A 14,965-nucleotide genomic window follows, 5' to 3' on the forward strand; every position below is an offset into this window, starting at 1 on the left:
AACTTGCATTACACAGATGACATAACCCTGCTTGCTAAAATTAGGGAGAACCTGAAGCGCTTACTGCAGAAGATCAAGGACAGCAGCCTTCAATATGGATTGAAGCTCAACATCAAGAAAACCACTGGGTTTTCTCACCACTGGGCCGATTGGCAGTATCATGATGGATAGTGAAGAGATTGAGGTTATTAACAGCTTTAGTTTGCTTGGCTTCACAATCAACACTCTTGGTACCAGCAGCCAGGAAATCAAGAGACGAATTGCATTGGGAGAGTCAGCTGTCGGGGATCTCTCCAGAGTACTGAAGATCAATGACATCAGTCTGGAGACTAAAGTGCACCTCATCTAGGCCATAGTCTTGGCAATTGCATGCTATGCATCAGAGAGCTAGACAGTGACTAGGGATGATAGAGAATTGATGCCTTTGAGCTGTGGTGCTGGAGAAGAGTATTGAATATACCATGGACTGCTAGGAGAACAAACAAGTTTGTCCTGGAGAAGGTGAAGCCAGGCTGCTCCTTGGAGGCAAGGATTCTAAAGCTTTATCTAGCATACTTTGGACATGCTGCAAGGAGGGACCAGTCCTTGGAGATGGAAATCATGTTTGAGAGGGTGGAGGGACAGCACAGGAAAGGAAGATCCTCAATGAAATGGATTGATACAGTGATTGGGATAGTGGAAGTAGGTGTGTCAGAGACAGTAAGGTTGGTACAGGATAGAATAGGGTTTAGGGCTCTTCTACATAGGTTCACTATGAGTCACAAGCAACTCGACGGCACATAACAACAACAACTTTAAGTGTGCTTGACTGTACATATGGTTTCCGAAAGTCTGATATAAAAATATGGAACGCTTCACAAATTTGCATGTTTAAATGAATATGTTTTTGTTGTTGTTAGGCACTGGAGTCTAGTATGACTCAAGTGACCCCATAAACGACAGATCTAAACCCTGTCCTATCCTATGCCATCCTCACAATCTTTGGCGAACTCAAGTCCATTGCTGCAGTCACTGTGTCAGCCTTCCTGGGCGAGGGTCTTCCTCTCTTTCACTACCCATCCACCTTTCCAAGCATCATGTCCCTCTCCAAGGAATAACCTCTCCTAGCACTCTCCTAGCAACATGCCCACGTATGTGAGATGAAATACACACACACACACACACACATATATAGGAGCTCTGGTGGCGTAGGCCCTGGGGAGTTGTTAGAGAGCTGTTAACCCAAAGGCCACGCCTCTCTGAAGTTCAGATACATTAGCCACTGTGAGGGAGAAAGATGGACAGCTTCTCCTGTGTAATTTACAGCTCTGGAAACCCAGTAGAGGGTTCCAGCTCCATGACAATGAGTTTGAGTTTATATATATCTGGTGGCCTAGTGTCAAGAAGCTGTGCTGTAATCCTGAAGGCATGCAGTTCGAATCCACCTGCTGCTCCACAGGAGAAGGATGGGCAATTTCCTCCCGTGCAATTAACTGCCTCTGAAAACCCACCAGAGGGTCAGCTATGGGTCGGTTTTGACTCAACAGTACACAATAACACACGAGCGTGCACATACACACACGTCTTCAGTTGTTGTTGCTGTTCAATGCTCTTGAGCTGACTGCAACTCATAGCAACCCTCTGAACCTTGCCCCGCCCTGTGCCATCCTCTGATCTCTGATCATCTCTGATACGCTTGAGCCCATTGTTGCAATCACTATGTCGATCCATCCACTTAAGCGCCTTCCGCTCTTTCTCTGACCTGCCACCTTTCTCAGCATGATGTCCTTTCCTAAGGACTGATCTCTCCTGACCAGAGAATGTGAGATGAAATTTCTTCATCCTCACCAGTAACGGGCACCCTGGTTGCATCCTCCCAGACAGACTTGTTGGGGTTTTTGGCAGTCCATGGGATATTCAGAATTCTTCTTCAACAACACAGTTCAGAGGCATTAATTCTTCTTCTGTCATCTTTATTCAATTGTCCAACTTTCAGATGCATAGGAAGTAACTGGAAAAAACATTGCTTGGATCAGGCGCATCTTAGTCATTGAAGTGACATCATTGCTCTTTATTTAGCATTCTGGACAGGTCCTTGGATAGCAGATTTTTCCAGTGCAACACATCTTTTCATTTCTTGATGGGTATTTCCAAGAGTGTTGATTGTGGATCCAAGTAAAAGAAAATAGTTGACAACGTCAATGTTTTCTCCATCTATCATATTACCTAGTGGAGAGGATTTTTATTTTCTTGATACTGAGAAGAAATCTATAGTAAAGGCTGGAGCATGTGTTTCAAGCCCTCTTCACTTTCTACAAGTAAGGTTGTGCCATCTGTATAAAGCAAGTTTTTAATGAGTCTTCCTCCAATCCTGATACCACATTCTTCTTCATATATTCATATAATCCATTGATTTGCTCAGTATACAGATTGGATGTCAGGGACCTCTCCAGAGTACTGAGAAGCAATGGTATCAGTCTAGAGACTAAGGTGCGTCTGATCCAGTCCATGGTCTTCACAATTACTTGCATCAGAGAGCCGGATAATGACTAAGGATGGCAGAAGAATTGTTTCCTTTGAGTTATGGTGTTGGAGAAGAGTCTTGAAAATACCACGGACCACCAAGAAAACAAATAGGTCTGTCTTGGAGAGGGTGAAACCAAGTTCTTCTTGAAGGCCAGAATTTTGAAGCTCTGTCTTCTATACTTTCTGCATGTAGCCAGGAGGAAATGATCCTTAGAGAAGGACATCATGCTCGGAAGGGTGGAGTGATAGCTCAGGAGAGTGACTCCCAGATGAGGTGGATTGATACAGTAATTGTGACAATGGAGATAGGTGTATTGTAGTCAGTGAGACTGGCTCAGGACAGGGCAGGCGTCAGAGCTGTTATACATAGGGTTGCTATGCATCGCAGGTGACTTGAATGTAGATAACAACAACAACAACAGATTGGATGCATTTGGGGAAAGGATACAAAGCCAACTTACCCTTTTCCTGATTTTAATCCAATGCTGTGTTCCTTTGCTCTTTTCACACAACAGCGTCTTGGTCTATTTACAGATTTCTCATGAGCACAAGGACATATTCTGGGATTCCAATTCTTCTCAATGTTAGCCATAATTTGTTATGATCCACACAGTCAAATGCCTTTGCCAAGTCTTCAGTTTGTCAGGAACACATTCATTCTTCCTGTTTTCCTGTCTCCCTCCTCTCCTGCTCCTCCCCTCTCTCTCTTTCTCTATAGTGCTCATGTTGAGTGGAACATGGGCTCCCCTGCTCACAGATTGAGGGTTCTTGTCCCCCTCCTTCCTCCCTTCCTCTTTGTCTTCCTCCCTCTGTGGGTCCCTCCCCTTCCTTTCCCTCCCTCCTTCCTATAGCGTGCTTGTATAGTGAATGGTTTCCTCTAGCCTGGGTGTGAGCTCCATACTGGGGTGGGATTCGCTCTGACACAGCGTGGAGGACTCCTTGTTCCTGACTCCCCTCCCTTTCTCTGTAACCATTCTCTGCTCTGAGAGTGGCGCCTGAGGTTCCCTGCAGACTTTTCTGTCGCCTGAGGGGATTGTGGGGCTCAGGGGAGGCAGTGAGGCCTCTTTGTTAGAACACCTGGGCTCTGCTCTCTCTTCTGGGATTTAGGCAAATGTTTTATAACAGAGTTCACTCTGCTTAATTACAGGGTGCATCCCCCTCCTGGGATGGGAGGCACCCTTTGGCCTGTGGAGTCCCTGACTGGAGTCATTGTTCACTTTCTCCCTGTTTATTCCTTCCTTCCGCAGCTTTTTAAAGTGAGAACTCAAGACATCCACTCAGGGTCTTTTCCTCTAGATACAGGGCTTTGGGGACAGGCTTTGGGACAGAGGAGTCAAGAAAGGACTATATGTCAACTCTAGAGTCAGCGACTTTATTTTTCCTTGGCTGCCAATATTTAATGCTTGTTTCATTGTTCTTTTATTATTTGGTAAAAAATTTATTTCCCGACTTTCCCTATTTTTTGCTTGTAGAGGTCAGAAAGTCCGAGGTGCAATTTATATCTCCATCCTTACTCAGAAGTGGCCCCAGGTGACCTTGAAGGTGCCTTCCAACACACTCATCATTGCTCTGGGCTCCTTCCTTGCCCTGCCACTGCCCCACTGAGCAGAGCCAGCTGTCACTGTGTCTTACATCTGCTGCCCCATCTTTTCAGCCTTGAAGGCTCTGGCATCAGCACCAGGAATAGAGTCCCATGCACCCCATAGGGTGCTCCTAGGGGAGTCTCGTGGGTGATTGGCAGGGAATAGCCAAGATCGCTGTTCAACATCGCTGTAACCCAGGGTCAGCCGTGGGTTCTGGGTGGCTATGAGTTCTGCTCAGATCCCTGGGGTGGCTCAGATGCTGGGCTGGGCAGCTGCTCCAGCTTTGGGGAGCTCACTTCCCCACTTTCCAGACTTGGCCCTGGTTCTGGGCTGGGCTGCTACCGTTTCTGCCCACAAGACCCAAGCCCACAGCCCTTAAATAAAGAGATGGCCTGGTCGTCTTCTGTGCTGGAAGAGGGGAGAGAGCCTGGCACTGCTGACATGAGGGGCCTCAGGGGGTTCTCGTTGGCACCTGGCACTTCCTAGGCCTCCACTGTTTGCTGCTGGTCCTTCCCCATCTCCTCCACCCCCTTTTTCTAGACCCTCTCAGCGGTGGGCATCTCCTGGAACAGGTCCCCAGCTTCCTCATCCTGGGCAGCCCATCCTTCCTGAGGCATCATTGGCTTGGCACTGAGCTCACTGAGGAATCGCCACATTCCCTGTCACCCTGGAGACCCTTGGCTTCACACATTTAGAGTCTTTTTCTCTTGCTTCTTGGGCTGGGTGGAACAAATAGTTAAGTATTTGACCATTAATCAAAAGGTTAAAGGTTTGGATCCATCCAGAGGCACTTTGGGAGCGAGGCTGGTGATCTATTTGCAAAATATCACAGCTTTGAAAACCCTGTGGAGCAGTTCTGCACTGCACACAGGGGTCTCCATGAATTGATGAGTGCAGACATCATCAGCAAAAATGACAACAGCTAGAATGTCTTAGAGGCTCCGAGAAGCAACACTTGTTCTTTATTCTAAGGGTCTCACCTCCCAGCGAGGGTCTTGCCTGGAAAGTCCAGTTCCTCAGGGGTGTCCACTATCTCAGATTCTTCAAGAAGATTCCAAGCTTTGCTCCCTTCACTCTCTGCCCACCTGCCAGCCCTTGGAAATAAGGTGGTACCCTTGTGCCTCATGCCAGTCTCTGCAATTACAGGTTGGCAGGCCCCGGAGCAAGGTGTGCCAGCTGGGATGGCAGCTTGCTGGTGGCCAGGCTGTCCCTGTGCTTTATGTCTTGATGGCTCAGCCACTGTGAGGAGCTGACCTGTGAGTGGGACAGATCATGTCCCAGAACTGCCTCAGTCTCCACGATCATGGACAATATTTACTCGCTCTCTCCCTTCGAGCCTGAGACCCACAGGCCATCTTTGCTGTTCAGACACTGGTCACTGCCCTTTGGAAGACAGAGCTGGACCCAGGTGGAAACTTGAGTAAAGCTGTCTTCCCCATCCCCTGGGGAGTGGTCTTTTTTGGGGTTGATGTTCCATCTTCCCTCTCTGCTCTCTCTCCATGTTGACCTGTGGGTGCAGGTGTATACGAGGACTGGTGTGTACCCAAGTGTGAAGGTATGAGGATGTACATATGCACACACATGCAGGTGTCCATGTGTGTGTATGTGCATGTGCACATGTGATTGTGTGTGCTTGAGTTTCTGCGCATGTGTGAGACCACAGCAGCAGAAGTATGCGCAGACTCTCGTCAGCAAGGACGCATCAGTAAGGAGTCTGCCTTTGCCGCATGCATATTTGCAGTATCATCTCCCTTACTTGCATATAGAGTTCCTGGGTGCTTAGCTGCTGATGAAAGATCAGAGGTTCGAGTCCACCCAGAGACTCCTCAGAAGGACAGACAGGAGAACTGCTTCTAAAACCAAGTCCTTGAAAACTTACCCTGGAATGGTGGGGTGTCAGGAGTTTGGAGTCAACTTGACCGCAGCTGGTTTCATGGCTTTTAAATCTACATGTGTGAGGGCTTCAGGTCTGTGGACATTTGTGTGTGTCCCCCTCCATGTGTGTGTGCCCAGGTGTTGAAGCCCATGGGCACGTGTGTGAGGTCTAGGCATGCGTGTGTCTGTGCATGCTCGAATGTCTGCACAAGTGGAAGAGTGTGGTGTATGTGTGAGTGTGTGTCCATCTCTCTGGCTGGGGTGCTCATTGTTACTGCCACAGCTCCAGAGTATCATTCTCCTGTGTCTGAGCTGGAGGAGGCCAAGGGCTGCGGGCTCCACATTGCTTCAGGTCCAGGTAGCATTCCCAGGCCCCCCACCCAGCTGGAGCTAAGCCAGGGTGCAGGAAAGCATCAGAAGACCAGAGCAGGGCAGATTTCTTTTCAGGAGTCCCCTCACAGGCTGGCTGTGGAGATATGATAGAACTCGGGAAACTGAGGCTGGGGAGAGAGTGAGCATTAACGGACAGCCAAAGGGGTAGGCTTGAGGGAACTGAGGGTGAAGAATAGACATGAATCCATGCTCTAAGGGCGAGGGAGGCCGCACAAGGCACACAGAGGCCTCTAGCAGAGGCCTGGATCCCAACCAGAAAGTCATCAGTGGAGTCTGGGTCCTGCCTGGCTCAGCTGCACTGGGCAAGGAGACAGTCCTGAGAGGAGCATGTAGGGAGAGGGTGAGTTTGGGGATCTGGTCAGTCTGAGGGTCCTGGGGGTGTCCGGGGCTGCAGGACCAATTCCTGAATGGGAGTCATTCTGATGTGAAACAATATGAAACAAAAACCCAGTTGCTGTTGAGTTGATTTTGACTCATGATGACCCCATGTGTGCAGAGTGGAATCCCTTCATAGGATTTTGAAACCTGTGACCTTCCAGAAGCAAATTGCCAGGCCTCTCTTCCAAGGCACCTCTGAGGGTGTCCATGCCACCCAGCTTTTGGTAAATACGGCTTCACCATTGGTACCACCCAGGAACTCCTTAGCTTTGAGTGAGGCAGATAAATTCTTTGTGGTCCCTTTATTTCAAACCAGGGCCTGTTTGTTTGTAGTGACTCTTGTGAAGCCCATGTCTGAATTGGCGATGGCTGCCCTTGAAGTCTGACACCCAGTTTGTGCCTGGGCCTGTGAGATGAGGTCAACTCCAATTGGTAGTGACCCCATCTGTGTGGACAGCCCCTGGGCCAGCCTGTCATTGCGCCACTGAGGAGGCCAAGGCCCTGGGGGCAGTGACCTTTCCAGGGCTGTCCAGCAAGACAGGATGAAGCTGGGCCCACGGATAGTGCGACCCAGAGCCCTCTGCTGGTGGCCCCTCCTTGAGCCCAGGAGGCCCAGGCAGCTGCCTCAGGAGACTCTGTAATTATGAGATTAGAAGTCAGCCTCTCCCCAGCCCTTCGCCCCTCAAAGCTGCTGGGTGTAGACAGGAGTTGGCGGCACAGAGCCGGTTTCCAGGTGTGTCTGAGGAAACCTGGCTTCTCCACAGCCTGAAAGGCCCCATTGTGGCTGCAGCCTCCCTCCATTGCCTCTATTTTGGGGTCGGGACCCACCCCTCTCCAGCTGGAGGAAGGAAAAGGTGTATTTCAGTATGTCCTGTGGGTGTCGGGGGGCAGGGGAGAGACCAAAGGGGAGGGTGCAGCGTGAACAGTGTGGCTGGATCATGTGGAGAAGCGGCAATGGCAGCCACAAGCTAGAGCGAGGGAAGAGCAACGTGGTGGCCCAGGTGGAGGTGGCCCAGGAGTCGGAGGGGCAGGGTGGGAGCCGGGCAGGGCTTTCATGTGGCTCTGGGAGGACTCTTGGCTGACCCTGACACACAGGAATGCGGGTCTGCGGCCTGCCTGGCGCCCTGCCTGAGACGTGCCTGCCAGGGCTTCCTGCTTCCCACCCCTGTGGGGGGCCCAGCCCCGTGCCCAGAGGGAGACCTGTTCTTCAGGGTGAGGAGGGCCTGGGGCTGCAGCTACAGAGAACATGCTGGCTCTTCTTCCTGCTAGGTCCTTCTGCCCATGATCCATCCATCCTGCTGGGCCATGTTTGCCCGCTCACTCCCGGCTCAGCGTGGCAGGTGCTTGCTAGCTACTAGCCCTTCGCACGTGACCCTCAGCCTGGCCTGACCTTGCTGTTCTCAGCCTGTCCTGATCCTGCCCACCCTTCAGGGCTGTGCTCATTGCCATCTCCACCTGCTCCCTTCACCACCCTCCCGGGATTTCCTCTGACTCCCCTTTTGCCAGCCTTGTCAGGTACTGTGGTGGCCAAGGCCTCCCGATCTCCTCTCCACAGCAGCCTGCTCTCACGGGGCCAGGCACCAGGGTGAGGGCTCACCAGGAGGTGGCTTGATGTGTACCCTTGGGCCTAACCCTCCTCGCCTGTGGAGTGGGATCCTGACAGGTAACTGGGAGGTTAATGGGAGCAGGCATGCAATGTGGGGGGCAGGAGGTGGTCCTTCCGCACCTCAGCCTGGGTACAGACGGGCCTCTGACATCAGGCCTGGCTGCCGGTGCCTGGGCTGACCAGCCCCAGCCCCGTGACTCCAGGAATGACTAATTCTGCTCCAGCAATAAGCTCTTGGAAGCTCTGAGAAGTGAGACTTTCCCCCCTTCCTTCTTGTTACCTCATTAAACTCTTCTTGAGTGAGAGGAATGAGGATTGTACTAATCCTTTGGCAGGAAGTGAGGTGGCTCAGAGAGCTGGACGAGATGGTCGTGCAGGGGGCTGAGGTCACCAAAGGACATCAGGCACAGGGTACGATGGGCATGTGAGGCTGCACTAGTCCCACAGGTGCCCAAGGCAGGAAGTTGGTGCTAGACAAGAGCTGGAAGTCTGTGTTTCAGGCTAGCTTTGCCCTGGGCCAGGTAGTGACCTCAAATAAGCCTTAGCCCAGCCCGAGGCTCAGTTTCACTGTCTGCATAATGGGTGTTATGGGTCCTTCTCGGGGAGGAGGATGCCTACAGGCTGTGCTTGGCTGTGACCTGCATGAGGTGCTGCTGAAGGGGTGCCTGGGCCAAGCAGGCTGTCTGGCATTCAGGAAGCCCCTTATTAGAGGAGGGAAGCCAGGCTCTGAGCAGTTCCTTGGTCTTTCTGCTTTTGGTCTATTTCTCCATCCTTCCAAGGGGTCTGGGAGTTCTGACTCCCTCCTATGGAAGCTGGAAGACCCTGAGGGCTGTTCATTAGGATGAGTGCTGACCCTAGACCCTTGGACCAGTACTCTTTGCGGGTCATGGATATTAGCCTGATCTAGATGGGAACCCTCACCTGCCCTCAAGACTGAGGGACCAGAAAAACCCAGCCCTCGCCCACCCCAGCACATCTTGATGGTGCTTTCCTCTATGGAGCCTTAGTTTCCTTGTTCTAGAGGAAAAGACCCCAAGTCGTGGATAGTGCTGTGAGGAATAGGTGACTGGGACCTGGGAGCCTCACTTGGGCCACACCCTGTCCACAGGTGTTCCTGGCCCTTGGAGAGCTGTTACTATCCTGCAACTGGGCAGTGGTTGCTGACATCTTGCTGGTGAGTGTGTGGGGTTTGGGGTAGGGGCTAGTCCTGAGGCCTCTTGAGAAGAAGGTGTTGATATCTGTCCATTGCGGGGCTGGATCTTCTCTGCTGAGCTGCCTGAGAGTGAGAAGCCCTTAGGAACCTAACTTGGGCCACTGACACTATTCCAACATCTCCTCTGAGCATCACTTCCATTTTGTAAAGGAGCAGACGGTGGCTTAGGGAGGGTAGGCAGCTGGACAAAGTCATACAGTGCACCAAGACACGGAGGTGAGACTGGAGCTTAGGCTTTTTGACTCTCTGGCTCTTCCTCAGTAAGCTTCCATGCTAAGGAATGCGGACACAGGGATCCAGGACGTTAGGGCCTTGACTGCTGAGCCTGGGAGGGTCCAGGCCCAGGTCTGCAGGGCAGTCCGCTCAGGGAAGGAGGAGGCCTGACCTAACTCTGCTAAATCCAAAGTCCAGCACAGCACCTCTGGGAGCCCCAGTCTGCTCCTTGGCTCTTGTGACAAACACGCAAGAACTTTGAACCAGGATGTCCAACAAGGAAACAAAAGCAAAACAAACCTGAATTTGTCAAATGTACACCTACAAGAATGACAACCAGAATGGAGGAAAAGAATGAGTTGAAGCCCTGCTAGAAACTCTTGGAAAACAAAGGCAGCGAGTGCTCTGCACAGTGAATAAAGCTCTTGTCTGACAGAGTCAGAAACAACAGTGCCCGGTTCGAAGGGGTGGTAACTGGGCCTGTTTTGTGGTTATGAAGCTGAGAGATTAGCAGTGTAAAGCTTTCGCCCATTGCCTGAGAATCGAAATTCTGATAGTGATTCAAAGTCAATTCTTTCTTGTCTTCTGTTTCTCCAAAGATATTCCTGAGCAGCATAAATGGTTAATGTGTAAATAGGTAGCTGAAAGGTTAGCGGTTCAAGTCCGACAGCAAGTGTCTCAGAGGAGAGGCCTGAGGATCTGGTTACAAAAAAACCAGCCACTGAACACTGATTCTACCCTAATACACAGGGGTCACCGTAAATCAGAGCAGACTCAATAGCATCTGGTTTGCCCCCCCCCCCCCAGATACCCTGGTGTCCTAGAATAATTCTACATTTTCTAGGGCTCTGGGGATCGATAAGTCATTTAACTAGCTGGCAAGGCTACTTGAATGCTACTATTGATGGGCTGCTCATTTCCTGCTGGGGTGAATGGTCTGCCCCTGTGCCAGGCAGTTCTCGGGACTCCCACCCTCACAGGCATGGGCTGCGGGCTATCTGCTGTAGGACAAATCAGTCTCGTCTGCCCCTCCCTCCCGTCATGGGACTCGGGCTGCAACCCAGACTTGGCCACAGACTTGCTGTGTGGCCTTGGGCCTCAGTTTCCTTCCCTGTAAAAAGGGATGGTCGGAACCTGGCAGGCCGGGAGAGTGAGTCTGTGTTCAGGAACGCCCTGAGTCAACGGGAACACCGACCTGTGAGGCTGTCCACGTTTCAACTCCCTGCTCCCCCACCCGCCCTCACATAGCCTGTTCTCTGGCCGGCAGCTGACACCTGCCCCCTGCAGCTTCCTCCCGGCCCCCCACGGTGCTGCTCCCCTTTCCATCTGACAGCCTCCCAGATATGTGGAGCCTGTACACACTGTGTGTGTACAAGAATGCTTAACCAGGCAGAGCCAGGCTCTTCCCACCAAGCTGGGGCCAGGGTCACGGGCCTGCCAGCCAGATTTGGCTGACCTGCCTATGGTGGAGAGCTGGTCAGACTTCTTGTTTCAATCACTCCAGTGCTCCCCATAGTCTCTTCCTGGCCTGGAATCTTCCAAACCCCAAGTTTAGCAACATTTACCAGCCAGGAAGGTGTCTCAGCCACCTTATACTCCCACCATCCTGAAGCCCCTCTGACCAGTGTTGCCTTTCTGCTCTTCAGCGGTCAGAGTTAGGCCATACCTCACAGATCATGGGGTTCGGCTCCCCACGTTGCTGTTTTCCTGGTCAAACAAGAGGAAGAGTAAGGAAAGTGGTCACAGGATCAAATGCAGACAAGTGGCAGGCTGTTGAGGGCCTTGTTTGTAGAGTGGAGGTGCAGGTCCTGCCCTGGAGCAGGTAAGGAGAGAGTGGAAGGTGAAGAGGGTGGATCTGGCCTGTAGACAGCCCCTCATATGCTGCGCTGAGCGAAGAGGACAGGGTGGTCACTGGAGTTGGCAGGGGTTCAGAGGAGGCTGAACTTTTTAAAAGGTGAGGCAACTGCAAGCCTTCAGGGGTGAGGGGCTCACTGGGAGGGGAGAGTTTAGGGGTCTAGTGGATGATGGGGTAGATGGGGATGAACAGGTATTGGGATTGAAGGCTGAAGATGGAACTAATCTTAGAGAGGAGGTCTGGTGTTGACAGGCAGCAGGCCGGGACAGTGCTGGGACAGGAAGTGTATGGGGAAGGAGGCATGTGGCAGGATATGGAGAGAGGGCCCATCTGCTGGCCTTAAACTGAAGGTTTCTAAGTGGTGGGGAACATTCAGGTCACCAGTCCATCTCTGGTCTGGAAAGGAAGCCAATGGGCTGATGATGGGAAAAGAGATACAGAGATTCTACGTGTTTGGAAGGTTGGGAGTAAGAAGGGAGCACAGCCCGGGAGCTGAGATTCTGGAGCTGGTCACCTGCTTTCGCCTCCACTAGTGCCATTCAACTAGCTGCGTGACCTTGGCCCAGTGACTTCACCCCTCTTGTTCTGCATCCCTATTCATAAAATAGATATGATGTTTAAAAAGCACCAGTGGCCACTGAGTCAACCTTGACGCACGTGTGACCCCGTGTGGGTCAGAGAAGACCATGTTCCATAGGGTTTTCAGTGACTGGTGCTCAGAAGTAGATCTCTAGGTGTTTCTAGATGCATCTCTGGATTACTCTCTTTGGACCAGTTATCCACAAGGAGAGTCTAGAGTCTCTCTGGGGAAGGGGTCTCAGGAGTTTGCTATCCAGTGGTTCTCAACATCACTGTGCATAAGAATCAGCTGGGGGTGGAGGTGGGGTGCTTGTTACAAATCCAGATTCCAAGTCCTCTGTTCTCAGCACGTGACTCAGTGGGTCCATGGTAGAATCCAGAGATCTGCATGTCAACTTCCCAGATGATTCTCATGTTCCTTGGAGCACAGCTGGGGAAAATACTGGTCTGGCCCAGCCAGTTCCCCAAGCCCACAACCCTCCTCAAAGTCTCACTTCTAACTCACTTCTGCTTCTGTCTACACTTGGCCCTCAACCTGAGAGAGGCCTGCTCCCGGCAATGCTGAGATTGTCCCCTCTGCCTGTCTCTCCGCAGACCAAGTGCCTGCCTACCACCAGATGGGCTTTCTGTTCTCTTCCTGATTCACCCCAGTCTGGACCCCACAACCCCCCGCCCCATCCAGAGTGTCCCAGAGCCAGCTCAGTAGTGCAGAGCAGAAGGAGAGCTTGACCCCTCTTTCCTAGGTCCATCCTCTGGGCCTCTTGTAACCAGTCACCAGGCTCAGCTTCTACTCCTCAGCAGGTTTTCAAACCCCCGGAGGGTCCTGTCCTCCCTCTGCCTGATGTCTCCATGCTTCCCTGCTTAACCTCAGCTGCCCAGGAGACCATCTGGCTCACCTCCTAGGGGTGTCTGGGAAGGAGGCTTCGGGGAGACAGAGGCAGGCTGCCAGGTAGTCTACATCTGGAAGTTGCCACCAGCTTTCTGCAGGCCCGTGGGTAGCACTGGTTTTACCCTGGGGGTAAAAAGGGAACAGTTCTTCTAAGAAGAGCCAGAAACAGAGGTGTGTTTGTCTCAAAATAGAGTGAGCTTGAAGTTTTAGAAACCCAAAATCCTATCACTTCTAAAATTACTCCCCGACTTGTCCAGCTGCTGTCAGGGCCCAGCCTTGGTCCCCTGAATATGTAGAGACAGTGAGGATCCAGAAAAGACTGTGGGGAGCAGGGGCAGGGACCTACCTTTCCCACTGCTGGCAGAAGCAGCCAGCCCAGGTGCAGTCACTTGAGGTCCCTGAGAAGAGAGGAAGAGACTAAGGGTCTGAGAGGCCCCCAGTCTCTACCACGCATTTTTCTAGATATTCAGGGCCCCACTCTGTGGGAGGCCCTGCCCTTCTCCCCAGAACTACCAGTGAGTAATCACATAATTATGGGGTGAGAAGGAAGCACTTGTGGAAGGTGTAAGTCTGTGGTCAGTTTTCTTAGACTGTTGGCAGGTCCCGGTAATGGGCGGAGGCCCCACTCTCCCCAGGGCCAGGCCGGCACCCACAGTTAGTCCTCTCCGTACTGTCGACCCGCAATGCCGGCTCTCACTGCACCCTCTGTGAATCCCAGCCCCTGGGCTCCTGCCATCCACTTTGTCCCCACCATGCCCCTGCCTAGCGTGTCCTGTGTGGCTCTTGTCTTATCCACCTGCAGGGCTAAGGATAACCTGTCCTCTTTCTCCTCTCTATTTTCCAAATGTTCTAGAACAAACACGTAAACATGAAACAGCTCCTCCTTGCTTGTGACACCAGAGCGAACAAAAGGCCAAGTCTTGGGCCAAGCTCAGATGTTTGTTCCCGGTGGGTGACCCCGGGCACATTCCTTCACTTCTCTGTGGCCTCTGTGTCCTCATCTGCAAAGACCACATAGTAATTACATTTCCTTGATGGGTTGTTGGAGTTGACATCTAAAATGCATACAGGAAGTATTCTATAAATGTTAGCAATTATTATTATTACCCTTGTTATTATTCTCTGATGGGATGGGTTCGGAATTACGGAGATCTCGGCCTTGGAAGTGGGGCTCTGGGGTGGAATCTCCTTGATGGCGACCATGTGGGGGCCATGCGTGTAGTCTCAGCTTGAGGGGAATCTCTTTTATCACACTCCTTCTTTCTCCTCCCCTCTCCTCCTTCTCCACTTCACTCTGCTCTCCTTTTCCGTCCTCCCCTTGCCCCCTACCCTTTCCTCCCCTCTTCTACCCCACCCCCCATCTCCCTCCCCTGCTGCAGCCTTGCATTCTGGCAGGTTTTTCTCCTGGGGCCAGCCTTCAAGATGGTTCTGCTTGGCTGCTTCGGTTGGCAGACTTTGAGCCCGTCCCCTCTGTGCCTGGCGCCTCATGGGACCCCAGAGACCTGAGAGGAATTAGATGAGAGATTTGTGATTGGGGCTCTACTTAGAAAGTGTGAGGGTAAGAGGAGGCAGACAAAGCAAAGGAACCTTCCCAGCCTGAGGGACGTGTGCGCATGTGGCCTGTAGGCGCTCACTCAGGACAGGCATCTCGACTCTGGGTCAGCATCACAGAGCGAGTCTTAAGGGACAGATAGGGATGCCCAGCTGGAAGGATGCTAGGCAGAGCGTGTGCTGGGGGAAAGGACACATCGCCAAACCAGTTGTTGAGAGTTTCAACCCACGGCAACCTTGTGTGTGCCAGAGCAGAGCTGTGCCTCGCAAGGTTTTTGAAGGCCGTACTATTTCAGAAGCAGATTGCCAGGCCTGCTTTTTTTTC

At 52.0% G+C, this 14,965-nt stretch overlaps 1 protein-coding gene across 1 annotated transcript in view; it reads left to right on the top strand.

Moving 5' to 3' along the window:
• Window positions 1-14,965, top strand: part of SPNS3 (spinster homolog 3 (Drosophila)) — a 69,867-nt gene that overhangs the window by 50,941 nt on the left and 3,961 nt on the right. Inside the window, exon 9 of the mRNA XM_006899796.1 lies at window positions 9,449-9,514. Coding sequence (XP_006899858.1) covers window positions 9,449-9,514 — 66 coding nt within the window. The remainder of the gene's footprint in view (window positions 1-9,448; window positions 9,515-14,965) is intronic.

This window comes from Elephantulus edwardii, unplaced genomic scaffold (assembly GCF_000299155.1).
Source record: "Elephantulus edwardii isolate Elephantulus edwardi_28Jun2011 unplaced genomic scaffold, EleEdw1.0 scaffold00267, whole genome shotgun sequence".
NCBI classification, from domain to species: Eukaryota; Metazoa; Chordata; class Mammalia; order Macroscelidea; family Macroscelididae; genus Elephantulus; species Elephantulus edwardii.